The sequence below is a fragment of the Nannobrachium achirus genome (assembly GCF_963921795.1).
Source record: "Nannobrachium achirus genome assembly, chromosome: 1".
NCBI lineage: Eukaryota > Metazoa > Chordata > Actinopteri > Myctophiformes > Myctophidae > Nannobrachium > Nannobrachium achirus.
In genome coordinates, this window is record NC_137810.1 from 56,978,489 (window position 1) to 57,001,323 (window position 22,835).

The 22,835-nt window shown below is 42.0% G+C and overlaps 1 protein-coding gene across 1 annotated transcript in view; it reads right to left on the reverse strand.

Annotated features, from left to right (window-relative positions):
* Nucleotides 1-21,977, reverse strand: part of cers1 (ceramide synthase 1) — a gene marked incomplete at both ends in the record, with an annotated part of 57,740 nt that extends 35,763 nt beyond the window's left edge. The window contains one exon of the mRNA XM_080730318.1: nucleotides 21,705-21,977. Coding sequence (XP_080586444.1) covers nucleotides 21,705-21,977 — 273 coding nt within the window. The remainder of the gene's footprint in view (nucleotides 1-21,704) is intronic.
* Nucleotides 21,978-22,835: the final 858 nt, after the last annotated feature.

Sequence of the window (22,835 nt, forward strand, 5' to 3'; positions counted from 1 at the left end):
CACCCAACTCCTTTAAATTCAGATGTTTACAAAAAATTTAAAAATAAATTTACATACTTGCTTCGAGTGGCAAAGAAGAAATACTACTGTGATAAATTTAAAGAAGCTGCCAATAACATAAAATCTACATGGAATATTATAAATCAATTACTTAATAAAAAAAGACAGCATGTTTCATTTCCAGCTACTTTTGTGGATGGAGGTCGAACATACTCTAACTCATCAGAGATTGCAAATGGGTTTAATGATTATTTTGTAAACATTGGAATTTCCTTGGCTAGAAAGATTAAGAGCACAAGCAACTGTCCACTTGAAAAGATTCAGGGTCAGTACCCGTCCATGTCTGTATTTGAACCACCTACCTCTGAAGAAATACAGGATATTATTTTAAAATTAAAAAACTCAGCTGCAGGGTATGATAACATCTGGTTAAAGAGATACTGCCTTCAATCATTGAGCCATTGAACCACGTGTTTTCACTTTCTCTTAGGACAGGTGTTGTTCCAGGTGATTTGAAAGTGGCAAAAGTTATACCTCTGTTTAAATCTGGTGATTCATCCTTATTTTCCAACTATAGACCAATTTCTATATTACCATCTATATCTAAACTATTGGAGAAGTTGATTTATACCAGAATATTGAAACATCTTAATGACAATAATATATTATATGAACATCAGTATGGTTTTAGACAAAAACATTCTACGTATATGGCTCTATTGCAGCTTATTGATAAAATTACAAATGCACTAGACAATAAGAAATTTTCAATTGGTATATTTTTGGACTTATCCAAAGCTTTTGATACCGTGGACCATAACATTCTTGTATCCAAGCTGCAGAGGTATGGTTTTGCTGGTGATGTGATCAAATGGCTCAGTGATTATTTATATAATAGAGAACAGTTTGTATCCATAAATGGTACTGACTCCGATAGGGCAAAGCTAGTCTGCGGGGTTCCCCAGGGCTCTATTAGGCCCTCTTTTATTTTTGATATATATAAATGATTTTGCTTGGGTATCTCCTACATTATTCTCAATCTTATTTGCCGATGACACAAATCTCATTATGTCACATGAGAATTTGTCATCATTGATTAGGGAAGCAAATTATGGTTTATCTTGTGTCTCATATTGGTTCTAGACTAATAAGTTATCGTTAAATATAGAAAAATCTAATTTTATTTTATTTTGTAATAAAGGTAAGACTTATTCAAAAACAGAAGCAAAACTCTTCATCAATGGCACAGAAATCAATCAAGTAACTTCAACAAAGTTTTTAGGGATTATAGTTGATGATAAACTCAACTGGAAAAAACACATTGATCATGTTTGTAAAAAAGCAATGAAGTCAGTAGGTATAATAAGGAAGGTATGTTCATTGATGAATAGAAGTTGTTTTTTAATTCTTTATTATAGTTTGATTTTTCCGTATATATCTTATTGTAATATGATCTGGGCTAGTACTCATCCTTCACATCTTCAAAAAATAATTTTACTTCAGAAAAGATTTGTTAGACTGGCAACATTCTCTGATCGATTGGAACCATCTGCTCCTCTCTTCAAGAAACTAAACATTCTGTCTGTGTCCGAGGTTAATTCTTTACAGATATGTATATTTGTGTATAAATGTATTTATGATCAACACAATCTACCAAATGGGTTTAATAGCTTCTTTTCATTCAATTCTGAATTCATTCATATGTCACACGACAATCAAAGGACCTTCGTGTACCTTATTGTCGTACTTCCCTCAGGCAGTTTGCAATAAGATATAGAGGTGCTAATCTATGGAATGCCGCCGATCCAAGGATAAAAGAATCTTCATTACCAGTCTTTAAAGACAACTACAAAAGAATGCTCATTGCTAAAAAGTAGTAGATATGTTGATTATATGTGTACAGGTCTGTAGGTAGAGTTTGTTGTATATATGCAAGTACTCCATTGTATGTAAACTATACTTAGCATGTTTATTGTACGTATTATTGTATGATGTTTTATTTTTATTTTTTATAATATGTATACTTATGTCTGATTTTATAATTAGGGGAAGTTCTTCATAAGCCACCAGGCTTCTTAACTTCTCCTGCACAATATTGTCACAAAAATGTATTGTTAATTGTATTTCAACTATGTGCTAATAAATAAATACAAAATACAAATAATGAACACCCCTCTCCTCCACAGCACTTGGCACCTTCCCAATCAAGGGGATTGCCACCAGCCGTGCAGGAGAGACAACTGGCAAATATGTATGATATGGAAAACAGTCAGGTGTATGTGTGTGTATATAGGGAACGAAAGCACATAAGGAGGAGCGCACACCTAAGTGAGTGAGGTGCTGACCACGCAGATAACACTGAATGAGAAGAAAGAGGCCGCACAGCTCTTCAGCCACGATGCAAATAATTTATTTAACCAACGTTTCGACTGTTGCCAGTCTTCATCAGGGTTTTGATATATGTATATAGGGCACGGGCAAGGCTGCCCTGTGACAGTCCCATCCCTAGTTGGATGAGAACACATACTGTAAGTAGAGTGAGAGTACAACAATGTGGTGCTTCAGAGAAACAAGAATACAACTTTTCTGTTTTATTTACTGTATTTAAGACTACTATATTTTATTTACTGTATTTAAGACTATATGGTGCACTAATGGATGGTATGTTTCCTTTGTAGAACATTTAGCCTTGGTCTGTCATATCAGAAGCTTTTAACTGACTGGATGTCAAACTCCATCATACATTACATGGCGTGATGGCATAACAGCCCAAGGCTATGGCTATACAATAGCTACTGTACTCACGAGCTATAGCCAAAGGTCTACTACAGCAGCTGGGTCATTTGATCGGGCCTATGTCGCCTCATTCACGTTTTCTATCATTATGCAAACGGAAACACAACATTAAAAAGGTCAGGACGATGATAGTTACTGTAGCCTGGGGATCTGAAAGCTCATGTAGCCAAATCTGCAAGCTCATGTTTCATTTTGGCGCCAAGGCTATGTGATAGTAACCACAGCAGAGGCAATACTGTTGTCAGCAGTAAAGAGGACTCGTAGCAAACACAAATTATTACTGTAATCATTCATACACTTAGAAAAGCATAAACCATTTTCCATACTTTCCCATTTACTGTACATGCACAGCCTTAAATGTTGAACATACATCATGATGTACTGCTGATTATGATAGACCCTATAGGAATCGCCCCGCGTGAAATAATGAGCCATTTGTGGTTAGCTCTAGTTAGCCGAAGGCAACACAGAACACACAGCTTGTGATCTGTGGTCATATGGCTTGTGTTTAAGCATCATGACCAGGGCAGGAATTTCACGGCGGCCACGGCGGCCATGGCCGTCGTTGCCCCTCTCTTTGGCCGTGTGCCCCTCGAAAAATGACATGCTCAAACGGCCACAGTGGCCGTGGTGCCCCATGCAGTGCCCAGCGCCCACAGCAGTTCACAATTTCATTGAGGGATAAAGAGGAGACGAAAATGTAGAACTACAAAATAAAGACTGGGCTAAAATCTGTCTTCATTTTAGTTCACGAACAAAGAGAGTACGAAATATGTCCTGTGATGCGCATTATGTTCAAACACCTGCTGCTTTCTGACATGCAGCGGCAGATAGAGGCGGGACGTTCGCGAACGAATCGAGTCTTTTGAACGGCTCTTTGATATGAACGATGGGATCTGGTTCACAGTATAGGGAGCCGTTCCTTTCTAATGAACAACAGTGGTGGGAAAAGTACAACAATGTATAAATACTCTCTGCCACAAGTTGAAGTTTGGAATAAAAAATGTAGGCTACTTGAGTAAAAATATCAAAGTATTGGTATCAAAATGTAGTTAAAGTACTGATAGTAGCTAGAAAGTAGGCCTACTCATTATGCAAAATGTCCCATTTCAACATTTTTCCAATGGATAAAATGTAGGGGGAAAAAACATTTGAAAATAGCAGATCTACAAGCAGCTCACAGCTTGTAGATCGGCTATTTTCAAATGGAAGGTAGGCCTATGTACATTATGTCCGAAATAAATGTATACAGGGTTGAAGTGATAATTATAATCAAAATCTACAAAGTAACTACAACTAGTGACTAGAATGAGCCAGTCTTTTGAACGGCTCTTTGAAATGAACGGATCCCAGAGATCCGGCTCACTTCAAAGAGCCATAAATCCCATCTCTAGTGGCAGAGCAGCAGCGCAGAGAGAGAGAGAGAGAGAGAGAGAGAGAGAGAGAGAGAGAGAGAGTGTGTGAGTTGAATGGCTCACAGCAGTAAAAGTTACAAAACTATATCAAGCCATACGTCCAACATGCGACAAAATAAAGGAATAATAAAGCTAGAACAGGGAACCAGGCCAGCTGATGATGTGATGGAAATAATCCCCCCGCCCAGACGTGTGGAGACAGAGTGAGAATGTGAGTGAACGGCTGTGTACACGTACCTGAACTCTAGCATTAGACAAAAAAACGAATCCATACAAAAATGTTAAATCCATGTTGGTCTACTGTTAGCCTAGCGTGTAGCAACAACAAACACAAACTCAAATGACTAGCCCGCTTGTTTGCACGCGACGCTCACGTGTATGCACGTGCACGCGTTTGTTTGCGCGTGTGTGTGTGTGCGTGCGCGCGCGCGCGCGGTAAACTTCTGCAAGTGTTGTTTAGTAATGTTAGGCTGTGGCTACTGGGTTGTGGGTTCAGTTGGATGAACTGGACATTGTCTCATTGTCTACTAGCTGGTATTGTCTTACTGTACTGTACTGTACTGTACTGTACTGTACTACTGTAATGTACTGAGATCAGTTGGTTGAATAGACATTGGTTATATAACCAGGACAGGTGTTCTGTGTTGTTTTGTGCTGTATTCCTAAAATAGTTTTTTTTTTTTCATCAAAAGGATGAGAGGAAATGTGTGAAATAATTATGATTACATGGCAATCTTTGTCCAATTAAGGGGTAAATAAAGGGGTAAAATAATTGTCATGATGACTAAAACTAGTCTAAAATGTCAACAGTTTTTGTTTGTACTTAATCTTTAAGCAAAATTAATTATGACCGTCGAGGCGTGGACTTAAAATCACTGTTTTAATTGATGGCCTTCCTGCCCTGGCACTTGGCCTTTGTGCCCTAAAAAATTTGACAACACTAAAGGCCAAGTGGCCTTGCCCCTAAAATGACGAAATTCTAGGCCTGATCATGACTATCATGAAAATAACACTACTACGCAGGAATTGACACTAAGGCTTGCCCACCTGCCCCTGGCAGGTAAGTAAATAAAACCTTTGGGCAGGTGAAGTTTGCTTTCAGGTTGCCCGACCGGGCAAGTGCTCATTTGAGAGGGGACACAAACGTCTATGAACACAACACAAGATATCTGTCTAAACACCTGAACATGGCCAGCTCTTTTTTCTGGTCTGTGGAATGTAAAATAAAAGCACTGTTTACCTATAATGTGCTGTTTTTACTGTTGCTACACTTAAAATAACAAGTGTGAAACCATAGACATATTCAATCATAGCTATGTAGGTTTTTGGTATTTGGACTTGGAGTTATTGAGGTATGACATTTTCGCACAGCCCAGAAAGTAAAGAAAATGTTAAATTGAGCGGTAATTCAAATCTTTGCGATCATTTTATAATGGACGATTTACTTTCGTGGGCAAGTAGAAGATGACCTGTACTTGCCCAACGGGCAAGTGCCTCTGAGACCTTAGTGTCAAAATGTCAACCCCTGCTATGCATTTGAGACCGAAAGGAGAGGGAAAGGAACACACTGTGTAGAGCAGGGTTCCCCAATAGGCGGCCCGTGGGCCATTTGCGGCCCGCGGGGGGCTACTGTCTGGCCCACACCAACCCCAGTAATAATGGTGGTATAAGAGCAGCAACAACACTAGTATATCGTCGTTATCGGGTGGAACCTTGAATGTCCAAAACCTTTCGTTTTGTATTTATCATCTAAAAAATATACTAAACTAGTGAAAACAGCCGATCTACAAGCACTCGCGATGCGAGGCGTTGTGTGCTTGTAGATCTGCTATTTTCACTAGTTTTGTGTGACGATCTTGTATGATGAAGCAGGGCTTTGCTTTACCAAAAAACATACACATTTGAAACTTGGAGATACGAGGTTTCTGCCCGAGAGTGACGATAATTATCTGAACTGTCGCTGGAGTAGTGGAAACGCCACCGTCGCCCCCTGCAATGTTGTGGCCCTCGGCTTGGTACCCTAGACATAATTCGGACCTTGGGGAAAACTATTTGGGGAACCCTGGTGTAGAGAGTGAGAAAGGAACAGAAAGACAGAGAATAGCAGAGAGAGATTGTGTGATAGAGGGAGAGATCAATCAGTCTTCAGCCAAAAGGAAAACACAGCAGTGTTCCTTGATTCTTTATCTGTTCACACAAGCTGCTCTCAGTTGAATCCAAACTGTCTTCTGTGCAAGAGGCATATGGTTATCATTCATAATGCAACAAGCATGGCATTGGCCTCCCTGGGAAACGCGGTTTGCGTGTGTGTGTGTATGTGTGTGTGTGTGTGTGTGTGTGTGTGTGTGTGTGTGTGTGTGTGTGTGTGTGTTAAAGGTGGACTAGAACAGTGGTTCTCAACCCTTTCAGGCCATGACCCCCCAAATAATCATATTGGGACCCCCCCCCCCCCCCCCCCCCCCCATCCTGACGAGCACTAAGAGTTGAGGCATTACATTTTGTATAACACAGTTCTATTGTGAAAATACAAAATAGTTCTGCCTCTAATATTTGACAATTTGGCCAATGTTTAATTTGACATTTTAGAGGTATTAAAAAGTCCTTAAATTGTCACTTTAGAAATGTGCAGATACCCTCTATACACTTTATGTTGGTTTGTTTACTGTTGAGTGGGAAAACAATTACACATTAAGTTAATCATCTGGGGACCCCCCCAAAATAATTAGGGGGAGGGGGGGGGGAGGGGGGTCCCGACCCACAGGTTGAGAACCACTGGACTAGAAGAACACATACATGGGTTCTATGGGTTCACACACATTATCCACGCACTGATCATATAAGCCTAGCTTAGTGATTAGTGATTCTATCATTACACTATAGGTGATGAACTAAGACAGAGAGAGAGAGAGAGAGAGAGAGAGAGAGAGAGAGAGAGAGAGAGAGAGAGAGAGAGAGAGAGAGAGAGAGAGAGAGAGAGACAGAGAGAGAGCGCATGCTCGCAGCCATGCCCCGATAGCCTAAATCCTCTGTGTAGAAGCTTAACTCAGGGGACAGACAGTATGTGGCTTCTATCCACAGTAGCAGCCTACCTACATGGCTGTTTAGAAATACCATTCAGCCTAATGAAGCTCAATAACAACTAATGGATGGGATTAAGGTTATCTTAAACGTCAGGGGAGGACAGATAGACGCATACAGACCGACATAAAAAGATAGTTTCTGCCAACTTGTGCTCAGCGGTGTAAACACAACACTGTTCCATACCAAACAAGCTCCCCTCTGCCTCCTTTCAAAGGGTGCGTGTCGATATTTCGACATAACATTTGTTCTACGTCCCAGTATTTCAACGCGGGTGAATGCTAACCTGTTGAAATGCTCCCGTAGTTGAAGTAATAACATGTAGAAATAGCGAGATTTAGGCGTCCGGTGGCCTACTGGTCAGAGCGCATACCACATAGGCACCGCCACATAGGCATGGTTGCTGCGTCGTCGCCGGTTCGATTCCCGATCCAGACGACCTTTGCCACATGTCACTCCCCATCTCTCTCTCTCCCCATTTCCTGTCAGTCTACTGTATACTATCGATAAAGGCATGAAAGCCAAAAATACATTATTATAAAAAAAAAGAAATAGCGAGATTTCAATAAAAATCTTTATCCTTATCTGAGCCTCCTTCTGAATCTGTCCGTCCACTCTGCTTTCGCCTACCATGTCTGGGAACTTGGACAGACATCCACAAAACAAAACAAAAAATCAAGACAAAACAAGCGAACCAGCAGCAGTGCTGTAGCTTCAAAACTGTGATATCAAAACTACAGAATTACATCTACAGCAGGGGTCTTCAACAGGGGGTCCGGGACCCCTAGGGGGGTCCTCAAAGTTACTACATGGGGTCCTCCAAATCTTTGCATGATAGAAACCTTTTTTTCTCACTTGAACCCTAGTGTCTATATTGGGAGAACTTTAGCCAAAAATAGCAGATCTACGCACGTGAGCTTGTAGTGAGCTTGTAGAACGGCTATTTTCGGCAAAGAGCTTTGGTGTAGAGGGGAAAAGGAGCAGACTAAGTATAGAGTGAAAGGTCAAGTTTTATAAGTATTGATGGTTCAAGTGGTTAAATATCTGTAAACACAAATTGACATTAATCCAAAATGCACTGACGATTGTGCTGTCAAACAATGACACTATATGGAATCTATGACAAAAGGTTGTGGGGGGTCCCTAATTCATCTCTCTCACAACTAAAGGGTCCTCGGCCTGAAAACGTTGAAGACCCCTGATCTACAGTATAAGTAATCCTTGATCATACTGACATGGTTCCTCTCTCCAGGGAGTTATGACCTCACAGCGGCCATGATGTAACCGTGAGTCTGGCTGGCGGGGTTTAAAACTGATACCAGGTGAGTATGTGTTCCGTGTGGTCTGTATTTACAAACACTGTGGCTGTAGCGTAGCGCCGTTGTTGGACCAACTTGTGTAACCGATGCCAGATGTCAGCAGTTAACAAGCACAGTGCTACGCTAGCCAATACCTCAAAGGAAGAACAGGGACGAGAGTGTGCAAAAAAGAGAAAACAGGAAAGGTTCACGGGAAAGGAAGAGAGTACGAAGAGGATTTGTACACTTACAGAGGATACGAAAAGGGAGAGGAAGGGCGGAGACGACAACATCACAGAGCGGTAGCAATTATAGGAAAAAAAAACAAATTTACCAAATTTCCACTGGTAAACACATGCGGATGTAAGCCTTTTCCATTGCATAACGAGAAACGGAAGGGAGAGAGACACACAAAGAGAGAGAGGGAGAGAGAGAGGGAGAGAGGAAGGGAAGGACAGAGGAAGAGTAGACAGGGAACGAAAGGGCGAAACAGAGAGAAGTAAATTAGTTGTCATCTCAAGAATGCCTCTGAGATCTTGCCCACACGAACCCAAGAGAAGGGGGAAGAATGTCATTTACACTCAAAAGCTTGTAAAGTGTGCCCTCTCTCTCTCTCTCTCTCTCTCTCTCTCACACGCACACGCACACACACACACACACACACACACACACACACACACACACACACACACACACACACACACACACACACGGCCACAACAATGAGGTCCCTCAGGCTCATGAGCTGGGGGGGGACGGGACATAGCCACAGTTTCCTCTCACCATCTTCTTCCCTCAAATTGCCATTGAGCATGATGGCCTCGTTTGAACGAAGGCCAGTTGCCAATTGAGACGAGCACAATGCGTTTTTTATCAGTGGAGTGACCGTCCAGCTAGTCCATCTGAAGAGAGAGCGAGAGAGAGAGAAAGACAGCTCTATAGGATCCAACAGCTGTCCTCCTTTAGCGGTCAAGACTACTCAACGCATTCCGGATGAACAGAAGAGATTGACAATGAGTCACAGTCAACTAAACAGAACTGATTCCACGGCTCTGGATTGTAACTGGGGCGTCTTTGACAGGGATATAACACTGATAGCCAGTGTTGTGCCTGAACGAACGCGTTCAATGAACAATCGTCCATGACATTTTTCATCTTTTGGGGGCGAACGTGAACGGAACGTTCTTCATTTCCGCTTGATGACGTTGTTGTTGTTGAACACGTTCATTCTGGCGTTTGACAACGTTGGCTCGTAAAAATGATTGGATGAAATCATTTTGACAGATAATAGCTTGCAGCAACGTATTGAAAAAAAAAAGTATAAATAAAAATAACTAAAATTGTTCATTTTTGGAACCATGAACTTTTAATTCAAAAATTGGAATTATGAACTATAAACTGAACTAGTTCATGTAGAAAGTGAACTTTCCCAACACAGCTGATAGCTGGTAGCTTTAGTAACTTTAGTATGGTCCGTCTCTCCAGAACAATCCTTTGACCTACTTACTGTACACTGTGACCCTACCACGTATGGACATCATTTAACACTTTACATACACAGTAATGTACTCATTCTACGATAATGATCACGTACTACGTGTATATATCTATGATAATCATCACTTAAAACAGTATCTATGCTAATGATCACTTACTACATCTGATAATGATCACTTACAGATAAATCTCCCCTGGAGGCTTGTTAGCCTGTCTCCGCGATGCCAACGTAAAAGCTAATTATATCTGCTAGCCAAGCCAGCATTATCTGTTGACCCCCTAGTACTTCTGGTGCCCTCGCTCGAACCGTCTTTGAACTTGGCCTTCCTCGTGAGAGGAAGTACACACCTGTGAGGTTTTGTGACTACACGTTGTCCAGTTGTGATAAAGATCTGTCCTTTTGTTATCGCCTTCCTTTACCCAGAAAAAGGGATGGAGAATTAATTAAGCTTTTAATATAGGCCGAATATTAAAAGCTCCATTGTATTCCTTTGTGTGTAGGCCTGGACGTTGAAGGTGTGGTGGTTGTAGAACTGTGGTTCTCAACTTTTTCAGAACCACGACCCCCAAAATAATCATATTTCAACTGGGGACCCTGACGAGCACTATGAGTTGAGGCATTTGTATAACACGGTTCTATTGTGAAAATAGCCAATCTACATGCTCACAACCCCTCGCAACAATTTGGCCAATGTTTAATTTGTCATTTTAGAGGTATTAAAAAGTCCTTAAATTGTCACTTTAGAAATGTGTAGATACTAGATACCCATACACTTCATGCTGGTTTGTTTATACGGTTAAGAGAGAAAATACTGTTGCACATTAAGTTAATTCATGGGTTGCATTTGCAGTCTTAAACGGCCATGTTGAGGACCAGCACAGGTGTTTCAATTTGTCTGATTGGCATAGAACTAACGTTCTACGCCAATCAGAACACCTGTGTTGGTCCTAAACATGGCTGCTGTAGGACTATAAATGCAACCCATGAATTCTCTTGGGACCCCACTAAATAATTTGGGGACCCCCGACCCACAGGTTGAGAACCACTGGTGTAGAACTGTGAAGGAGCAAGGAAACACAGTGTCCCGAGGCTGTTGAAGACTGCTAACCCCAAACATGTCAGGTCAGGGCAGTAACTATTGGTCAGTGAACTTGTCATGTGGTTAAGGGTGCAGATGTGAGAGCAGATGTGTTTTTTCAACGAGGCTCGAAAGTCTGCTGAGAGGAGAGGAGAGGAGAGGAGAGGAGAGGAGAGGAGAGGAGAGACACGGCGCAACACAACATGACACATAATGACTGGAAGGGATATCAAAACATTCGACCAACAGCTGCTTTCATTTATTGTCAAAGAAAATGGAATACCAGCCAAAATGTCCATAATATAGCCAAGATCCCTGATGTCATGTCATCAATATTAAGCCCATATCTGGGAATGCCCATATATGGACATATTGTGTGACATATTGCCTTTGCTGCAAGTCACTCCCCATCCCTCTCCCCATTTACAGTCAATCTACTATCCTACTGCACCAATAAAGGCATAAGAAAGCATAAGATTTCAAAAAACGATCCTAATTTCAAACAAAAGTGTCAAGTTTCTCCCTCGTGAAAAAAGACAAAAACAGTAAGTGAAGCGCACATTGTAATGGAGATTTTTGTGATGTGTGTGTTATTCACTACAAGCTATGTTTTTTGCGTTGTGTTGTGCGTGTCAGGTCGCATCCTGCCTCTCCCCTCCTCTCCGCCCATTTTTCAGCCTCACTGAAAGTTTATACATGCATAGCATACCAGCACAGTGAAAGTAGACAAATGATGGATTATGAAACACTCAAACACTTACCGGCGTGTTGATGATAACATGAGATCTAGACTAGCACGCCACCAAGTTCATTCACCTGTGCGCTGTATAAGGCTCATTAGTATTTGTTACAAATCGTATTCGTGCTGCTGAGCCATTAACACCTTGCACGGTCGGTTGTGACTTGTGACAGAATATGTTCAAGACATAAGGAACAATGATTGATAGCAAATAAGCAACTAAGGCATTAACATCTTTAATATATATACTGTATATAGCAAAAATCATCATCACAATAAATGTGATTTGTGATTAATAATCACCATTATTAAGTAAACATAATCATAAATGTGCTGGGAGGAGAGGACTCACACAACAGACACAACATAACAACACAATGCAACAAATAATGACAGGACGATCAATTCACGAGCACGCAATCTTTTGAGCAGGGTCCGAAATATGCTCTTTATCTCTGGTAGATAAAACCAGTTTTTTCCCAGCCAAAAGATTTAAATCTTTTTTACATGCATTTCATCTGCATAATAACACTTTATGGTGGTGACTAAAACACAAGCCGATTGTAAAGAGAGGGTCCAAATGAATCTAAATTAATGATTAAATTAACGAAACGAAAGATGTGGGGTGCCGCTGGCCAAGCGGCTAAGGCGTGCATACCACATAGGCTCTAATGCAGCCTGATGTGGGTTCAATTCCTGAGCCAGACGACCCTCGCAGTGTGTCACCCCCCATCTCTCTCTCTCTCTGTGTACTATAAGAAAAGCCCCAAATATATTTATTTGAAAAGAAAGTAAACAAGTGACAATGGTGATGGTGATATGAGGCTGTTATTTTGTTAAGTGCTGACCAATTAAAGCAGATTTCTTGGGTCGGGTGAAAGTTGGTTGGCTTCCAAATATCACACGCCAAATGAAACATCGACCCGCATTTGACGCTTGGCTGGTGCTAATTTCAAACCCTATGCCTGAGAGACACGCACTTTCCCTAAAACCACTGATGTGCGATCAGGTTTCATTGTGGTTCTAATGGACCACACAACAGGAGTGTAACCTGGAGTGTAACCTGAGCCGTGATCTGTGGTGGTTATTGGCCATGTCAAACCATGTGCTGCTTTGACAAGTTGAACAATAGCAAGACAAGAGCCTCACTTTAGGAAGATAAACCCTCCATCACTGCAGGAGCTGCCAAGCACTACTGTTTACTTTGCTTTGAGTGTCATTGTGTGTGTTCATAATATGTATTTGGGTCCGTGTGGGTGTGGGTGACACACACACACACACACACACGTACGTACGCACACGCACACACGTCTCACAGAAGCAATTTATACGAGAGGCTATAAACTACTTCTGCTGAAAAGGTTTGACCACAGACCACTGACTGGTCTGAAAGGCTAGAGAACCTAAGGGCAATGTGTGTGTGTGTGTGTGTGTGTGTGTGTGTGTGTGTGTGTGTGTGTGTGTGTGTGTGTGTGTGTGTGTGTGAGTGTGTGTGTGTGTGTGCTTGTTGGATATAAATAATCAAGAGAGCGAGTGTCATTTGCAAGCACATTTGTGTGTGTGTGTGTGTGTGTGTGTGTGTGTGTGTGTGTGTGTGTGTGTGTGTGTGTGTGTGTGTGTGTGGGACTGCCTGCCTGTGCGTGTGTATACCGGTACTATGTATTGTACATACAGTACATACATTCTGTAGATATCTCTCTGTCAATATGTACAGACCTCCTTGATTTCCTTGAACCCAATGCCCCCTCTCGCTCCCTCAGGTCTGGTGACGCAAACCTCCTCGTTGTCCACCAAAAAAACGTACCTGGGGCGACAGAGCTTTTGCTTTTGCTGCTCCAACCCTCTTGAATGCACTCCCCAAAACACTCAGAGATGCCCCCACCATCCAACCCCACCTCTTTCATATTGCTTTCCCCAGCTAACCTACCTTATGTTTAATTGTTTTATTCCTTAGTCTTAGTGTCTTTTAATTCCTTAATAAAGTTGTTTATTTTGTTCTTTTTTTGCCCCTTGTAAAGCACCTTTGGGTACTCAGAAAAGCGCTATATACATTTAAGATATTATTATTATTATTGTGTACAGTAAGTCATGACTCCATCTGTATGTAGTGTGTGTTTGTGCAACCAGGCAGGTCATGTATTAGCGCTGTATGTTTGAGTCAGTTAATGATGGCAGCAGAATGCTGAGCCAGCTGCTTTGAGCACCAAGCCAGTCTCTGAACCCCTGTATCCACTTCTCTCCTCTCTTCCTTCCTCTCTAGCTCTCTTTTGTTATGACTCCTCTGACTTAGTTTCTCCCCAATTGCCTCCCCTTTAAAAAAAAAACCTTCAGCTAGGGATGGGACGATATGACATTTTCATATCACGATTATTGTGGCAAAAGAAATCGCGATTTACGATATTATCGCGATAAAAATCCATTATCCTGGGGCGGAACATTTGCCAGAAAATAGCAGATCTACAGTGACCTTGTAGATCGGCTATTTTTTGGCAAAGACATTTGATAGAGAATGAAAAAAAGTATCAAGTGCGTATATTATAAGTACCTTTCACCAATTATAGAGGGTTTAAGTGGTACAGGATACGCAGCTCGGCAAATAAAAAGGTGAATTGATCCCAGTGCATGACGGAGGACGAAATCACGATAGATTAAATCTCCACGATACGATTATCGTGAGTGTTTCTTTATCGCGATAAACAATAATATCGCTTATCGTCCCATCCCTACCCCTCTTTCTACTCCTTCATTTGTCTTTCTGGCTCCCTCTCTCTCTCTCTCTCTTCTCCATTATCCTCTATGAGCAGCTCGCAGCCTACCCCACAGGTACTGCAATGACATAGCAGGAAACGACAGTCTCATTATCACTATCACAGAGACTTTAAGCTGACTAATGCATGCAACAGCAACACATAATATGCACATGAAAGCAGTCAAAGCACATCCCAAAACACACAGGTGCAGAATTCTGCCCGAATATACACATCTGCATAGAAAAGAATGCAGAGAATCTCCTGAATGTAAAAACAGATTTGCCCCGAAACTCAGGGTGGAATGAAACCTCTATTCACACTGTTTTATCAAAGAGATAAGCTAAGCTGCTATTTGAAATTTGGTCACTAAACATTATTCATTTGACAAATAGGAGAGTAAAGCCATTTTTCCCTTTCTCACTCTGTTTCCATTAGGAGACTTAAATCTATCTTTTAGTATTCTATGTACAAACTGAAGCTAAAACCTTGCCTCGAGCCCTGACACTTTTATAATAGAAACCATCAAGCAAATGGTGAACAAAACTCATTAATTAAAACCTAAAATGACAAAATGTCCCTTTAAGCGTGTTTTTTAAGTGCTTCACGGTTATTTGATTAATCGAATACGTAGGCTAATCCATAGAATAATTGCTAAGAAGAAAACCTTGTAGCCCTAATCACGATATAATTGCTTGCAACCAAAGGTTGCAGTTTAGAATGAGAAACGGCACATCATGTCTCGGACGGACGGACGGACGTCCCTGTGCTCTTTGCCACTCTGACATCACGCTCTGACGTCACTGTGATGTCAGGGGAACCACACTAACAGAATCCCTTTTATGCCCATATATGGAGATCCCTTATGTCATCAATATTAAGCCCATATCTAACAGGACTTCAAAATAAATGGGAGTGCCCATATATGGAGGTAGACAGCCTGTATCTGTGTGGCTGGTTCTACAGACAGGGATCTCCATATATGGGCATAAAAGGGATCGTGTGTATGATGTCAGATGTGATATACATCACTGGCAAGGTACTGTAACGTCACTGTGAATAAAACATTAATCTGTTCAACAAAATGGAGAAAAATCACCATCCTAAAGTGGTCTGTATAGCAGTTGTGATGAAACGATGCTAGTGATGATGTCTTTTTGACTTGTGAATTTTATATACAGTAATATCCACAACTCAAAGGCCTGGACGCATTTTACTGTAAGTGGCTAACAGTCCTAAAAGATAAAAAAGAAAAGGTCTGCACTGGCTGCACTACTGTTAAGTTCTTTATGCTGGAGAACCTTAAAAGGATAACGGTTTTCAGGGGACACACCGCTTTTTGACCACGCTTCATGTCACATGAGTCATGACTGCCTTCAAATCAACCTTTCTCCCTCCTTCATAAAACTCACTGCATACTGACTGTATCTGTCACAGTGATCCACGAGGGGAAAACCTTACCTGGTTGTAAGAAGCTGTTAAAAATGTGTTCTGCAATTGCTGTCAACATTGTGATGGCAAGATAAATCATAGTTGTACAATTTCAATGCAATTTATTTTTCAATGCTCAATAATAATAAGATGAGGTATGAGGTAAAGTGAGATGGCCATGTTATGATTCATTTCATTTTAATAACACATTTATTTTTTGTGCCACTGTGAGCCTGTAGCCTCGTTCAGTCATCAATATTACCGATTCATTATTTTTTGATTAACTATTGAACCAGAACTGGCCACCGATGTATTAGCTCAACCACAATGCCCATGATCCCATAAAATATGAAGTTAATATTCATTATCATATTTCATTTGCTCACAGCTCAGCCATTTCGCCCCCAACTGTCTAGTAGTGTGTTTTCCACCATCACACAGACTGAATATCTAATCAGTGCTGAAGAGCAATAACATAACGCTTTATGCGTGATTTACATTTAATTAATATTTGCAATTATCTTTGCTATATGTGCGTGTTCTGTTCATGCGAATTCAAACGGCGTTAATGCCCACCTCACATTATCATCTGGCGTTAGTACAGCACAGCTGACCTGGCGCTGAACCCGCCTTCCAATCCCTAATGTAAGCACTCTACTGTATAGGTGGTATTACATGCATAACACCGCATACATGTCATGAAAGGGGGGGGGGACGTGCCCCTCAACATTCACAGCCCATATATACTATCCATACCTCATGCTGTATATACTGTAGCCCCATCTGTTCCTTTCCATTCCATAGGGGTCAGTGACTCACACAGGGGCGTCACAAGGGGTAGGAAAGTGGGACTGAGTTACCAGGGCCCAAGGTGGAGGGGCCCTAGTAACTTTAGCTATTTTTTGAAAAGTCGTGAAAATGTGTGCAAATCTTTGAATATGTATTTTTTTAAGCGAACATTTGTAACTCAAATTTTGCTTCTGGGGGGGGGTCCCTGGAACGAAATATTTTGAGATGGGGGTCTGTGGCCAAATACATATTATCATTGACATGAAAACGTTTGAGCACCACTGACATAGAAACATACGTTTCTTGCACACATTTTTCACGATTTTTCAAAAATAGCAGATCTACAAGCTCGCAGCGCGGCACTCGGTGCCGCGCTGTGAGCTTGTATATCTGCTATTTTTCAATAGTTAACATTCATGGGGGGCCCCGCAGTGAATCCTTGTACCCGGGGCCCAGAGTTTGGTGTGACGCCCCTGGACTCACATCATGCATGCACGCCTGCCACACTATATGTAAAGGGAAAAACAGGCCCCATTCCTTGCATTCTCAGGACACATCTGGCTTCACACGCGGAGCCCTGAGCTGCACTATACTACTATAACATTCATGTCAGACCATCTACCACAGAAATTACTTCCCCCAATCCCCCCCCTCACCCACCTCAATGGTTGAATTACAAGACACAGGCCACATGTTAGGCTGGCTGTGGGGGAGTGCTATGTTAGAGTTGGGCCCCAATACTGGCCTCAGTGGGTACCTCCAACAGGGTGGAGGAGGCCAGGGCTGTCGCACCAAATTCTGAGCCCTGGGTATACTGCGGGCCCCCCATGAATGTTCTTTATAGGGGGAGGGGTTTTAACCCATTTAGACCGGGAACACATTATTAGGCATTATTTTGTGCTTTAACTATTGAAAAATCGTGAAAATGTGTGCAAGTCTTTGAATATTTCAAATCCTTCTAAGGTGAAAAACCTATGTTTCTATGTCAGTGGTGCTCAAACCTTTTCATGTGAAGGACCCCCAAAATGATATGTATTTGGCCGCGGACCCCCATCCCAAAACATTTAGTTCCAGGGACCCCCCAGAAGCAAAATTTGAGTAACAAATGTTCGCTTAAAATACATACAGGTATATTCAAAGATTTGCACACATTTTCACGACTTTTCAAAAATAGCAGATCTACAAGCACGCAGCGCAGTGCACAGCCACGCTGTATCTGCTATTTTTCAATAGCTAAAGTATAAAATAATTAAGGCCCCTCCACCATGGGCCCTAGTAACTCAGTCCCACTCCTCCCCCCCCCCTTGTGACACCCCTGGCCTGGTTAGAGTTAGGCCCCAATACTGGGTACCTCCAACAGGGTGGAGGAGGCATCAAAGAGCGGGATGGGTTAAGATAAAATAGGAGATCTGGGCAAGAAGCCAATCTCTCAAAGCAGAGCCCCGAGGTTTGGTGAGCTTCTATGTCCCTTTAGTATGCACAGTAGAGTAATTTATTTGCTGAGTACAATAAATACAGTGTTTGCTTAATGGTCTTCCTAGTGCACATCATACTGCACAAAATCACATGGGAGAGATAGACCTCACATCACATACCGTGGAGAGAGTGCACAGGGACAGTGAAGTCATTATCTGAAACGTATCATACATTATGCAATCACTTGGGGTCAAATCTCGATATTTCGATGTCCCATTAATCCGACTAGGGTTAGGGTTAGGTTATGGCATAGTTTTACTGAGGTTAGGGTAAGGGTTAGGGTTAGATTTAGGCATAGTAGCATTCATTAACCAGGTTAACATTCACCAGGTTGGAATTCACCAGCGTCGGACGAATGTGACGTCGAACAATCAAATGTCGTAATAACGCTATGCTCCCATCACTTGGCTTTATGCAAAGACTGACTTTGCCAGTTTGTCAGACTGGTTCCTTACAAAAAGAACAGGTAGGAGGGATACAGTAGATATTTAAATAAATAATACAAGATATTTAAATAATGCTTCATGTTATGCAGCGTGTCACTTTCGGTGACAATTCGGTGGCAATATGGTGTGGTTATGATGACTGGGAAATACTGCTGAGCTACAAATTACCTTGCTAGTTAGCCTACCGTGCTCACATACCTTTTAGGTTTCCTGACCTACCCAAAAAAAAGCAGAACTTTCATCATTCAGTGGTTTTTCTGTGGTCTGGGTTTTTCTGAATAATTAGGCTCAGAGTGTTGTGATTTGCCCCTGGGCATGTTTCTGTCACTGTTATATCCAATTACATTTTAGGCTGCCCAGTTACGTATAGGCCATCCACCACAACTTTGTTTTTGGGTGAATTGGCTTCTCATCTGCTGAGCTATTCTGCAATTCTGATCCAGCCTAAAGTGAACTATTCGCCAAATAGCAGCAGCTATTGTATATCTACTGGATGGCAAAAATGAAAAATTAAATAAAATAAAAATACATTTGACAGCACTAAACATATTTCCACCAGCACCATTGATGCTGGTGATGCTGATGCTGCAGGTTCATAGACGAAAAACAAAATGAGATCCATATGGGACAAAAGTTCAGAATCATCTGATTTTCATTGTCTTTAGCCTGGTCAAAGTCCTCAGGTCTACACAGTGTTGATTCGGCTCTACAAACACTCACACACTGACACCAAGAGAAGCATATTCTCATGAGGAAATTTGAGATGAACTGTGTAAGCAAGCATGTGCCGCCGGCCAGGAAATATCTGGCTCCAAAGTTGCCCGACTATAGCATTTTTGTGCTGTCACTGCATTTAAGGACAATGATAGCTGATCTCACAATCATTGATTCACTCAGTGTTTGTTGTCTTTAGTCCTTTCGATCACAGCTAGTGGATTAAAAAGAGTACACGTGTTGACTATGATAGTATACGGTGCATGTGGGGCAGGAAGTGAACTTCTGGATGCAATAAAATATACAATGTTTGTCACATATTAACTAACACTTGTGCCAACCCACCACAAATACAAAGACTTTGCATTACATTCACACGGCTCTTTTCCATACAAGACTTGCATCCATGCTGCTCGCCAACAACACCACATATTACCTGTGAACAAGTGGGCAAAATTGATGTGTGTATGGCCCATATGCATTTCCTCAGGAAAGAATATCCCTGTTTTATGCGTGTGCGTGTGTGCCTTGTGCAACAGGTTAATATTTTCTAACAGATTGCATGGTTTGTCTATCTGAACAGGGGTAATGGCTATCCATTCCCATTTCCCAATGACTCAGTTACTATAGCTTAAACCTACTATTGGAGCAAAGCTTGGTTAAAACATGATGCACACAAACATGTGGTAGGGTGTGCACATGTGCACAGACTGCACACACAATGAAATACTTATGGGTCTATTCTTACACTCTGAGTTAAAATAACACTGGGGATTTTGCTGTGTGTGTGAGTGTGCGTGCGTTCTCTATTGTTTTTATTCTGTACTCTGCAGCACACACTGTCTCAGACCATGCATCTCACTGTCATTCTGGATTCTAATTGCCACTTGCAGTTGTCACAGTAACAGCTCTCACTCTAAAATATGTATTTTTCACATTCCATGCAGAAATAAGGGGAGGGGGGACCTTTTTTGAGTCTTGTGCGAAAAGCTTAGATGTCCAGGATATAAAAGATTGTTTTGTTCTTCTAAAACTAGCTGTGACATATGTTATAAAGCATGTCCCCGACTCCCAGGACATCATAAGGGGAGGGGGAGACATTTTTGAGTCTTGTGCAACATGCTTAGAAGACCACCAGGATATCAAAGATTGTTTTCTTCTTCTAAAACTGACTGTGACATATGTTTATAAAGCATGTCCCCGGACATCATACAGAAATAAGGGGAGGGGGGACCTTTTTGAGTCTTGTGCAACATGCTTAGAAGATGACCCAGGATAAAAAAGGATTGTTTTATTCTTCTAAAAGTGTGACATATGATATGAAGCATGTGCCTTCAATAAAACGTAGTCTGTGTGAGCAGGCAACAGAGGGCTGCATTGACACTCAAGTGCTTTGATACCAGGGCCCTATAATTAGAGTAAAGGAATGAGCAGAGCTATTAGGCCAACCAGTTAAAGAGGGGGCATCAATTATCTGTGATGGTGTGGAAATGGGTTTGATGATATGGATGCACGGATGATGGAAGCGAGGAGGGGCAGTTAGTTGGATGTTCTGGGATGCAGTGGTTCTCAAAGTGGATTCCAGGGACTCTGTGGGTTCCTCTAGGGTAGCCTGGGCCCTGGGGCCAGCCTATACTAATGCATCTAGCTAACTAACTGCAGTATCTTCATTGCAATTGACAGATTGTTGATATTATTGACATTGGTTCTTCTCAGTTAATAAGTAGTATGTTTAGAAATGGTAGTGGTACGGCCCACCCTGCTCGCTGTAACTTGTACATGTTTAAAATAAAAAATATGTCGTAGCCCCAACCCCCCCACCCTACGAGGTGGTAGGGGGTCCCTGCTCCATCTCCCCATCAGTTTGGGGGTCCCCGGCCTGAAAACGTTGAAGACCCCTGCCATAGAGGTTTGTAACTCTTGACAGTGTACAAATGGAACCAAATGAACCCTAAGTGGATTCCAGGGACTATGGAACCAAATGAACCCTATAGTGGATTCCAGGGACTCTGTGGGTTCCTTTAGAGGGGTCTAACTTGACCCAAAGAGGTTTGTAACTCTTGACAGTGTACAAATGGAACCAAATAAACCCGTTACCGGTAAACACTGTCAGATCTAAGGGAAGACCTTGAAATGTGAAAGTTTGAGAAACACTACTGTGATGATCATGTGATGGGACCTGAACTTGTTACTTCTTACCTTGAACAGTCTTTCCGTCAGTCGGCATCGTATTTGAGTCCATAGGAAGGCGCAAAAGAAGAAGAGGCCGATCTCCACCCAGGTGATCTTGGCGTTCTCAGCTAGAGTCCGCTTGGAGAGCTCCAGCCCGCACGCATCGCTACAGTCTCTCAAGGCACCGTACATGACCGTGGACGCTTTGGTGATGAGGTCCACATAGCCCGGCATGGGCTCCACTTCCCTGATGCTGCTGCTGTCACCCATGCTGTCGCTGTCACCCATAGGACTATCCATTGCTGCACGGCACAGTTAAAAAAAAAAAAAAAAAAAAAAAAGGAACAGGGGGAAAAACCGACCCCGATTCAGGGATACAGCCAGGGACGATGGGCAGGCTAGGAGGCAGCCGGTCCCGGGCTGACTACTGTATGTGTCACTAATCTCTCCCAACTGGCTGTTAACCTCAAAACGCGGAAACCAGCTTTAGCTAACCAGCTTAGCCTCGTCTCCAGTAGCCTAATTCTTTGTTTTCTAAATTAAGACACGACGGGCCCATTCTTCAACATACAGGATACAGTAAATTGATGATAAAAGACGAACCGAATGACGCCCAGAACGCATCCAACCCTCTATAGGCCTATACAGGATTTATTTACAGTTTTTTTAGGCCCCGCTATTAATGAGCGTTATGGCAATTAACGGTGGCCTCATCAATGATTGGATCTTCTAACTCCGAGCACCATAATATCCCGCTACGCACGCTGCTTCATCACTGGCCCCCGTTGCGTCGTCGTTAGCCGCTTGGCTAAATCAAAAGCACACAATACTGAACAGACCAGCATTTGCAAGCAGCTTATTTGGAGGATAATAATACGTAATAATGAAATTGAAATGGTACCGCACAGCAACACGTTACAAACGTCGATAACCGCCGCTCCCGCGCGTCACTATTAAACGGTTAAATTCGATGCCTAGTCTTCTTGTGTCCCCAGCTCATACATGTGCTGTAACATGCAATACGTTACAGTACGAGCACATGCGAGTATTGTGCCGCTACGTTCCGTTATTCGTCGTTAATGATAGCCTATACAATAACGTTTTCTCCTGTGGTCGTGTAAGCCTTATATTCCTACCAGACCCGCGGTCATGAGGCGA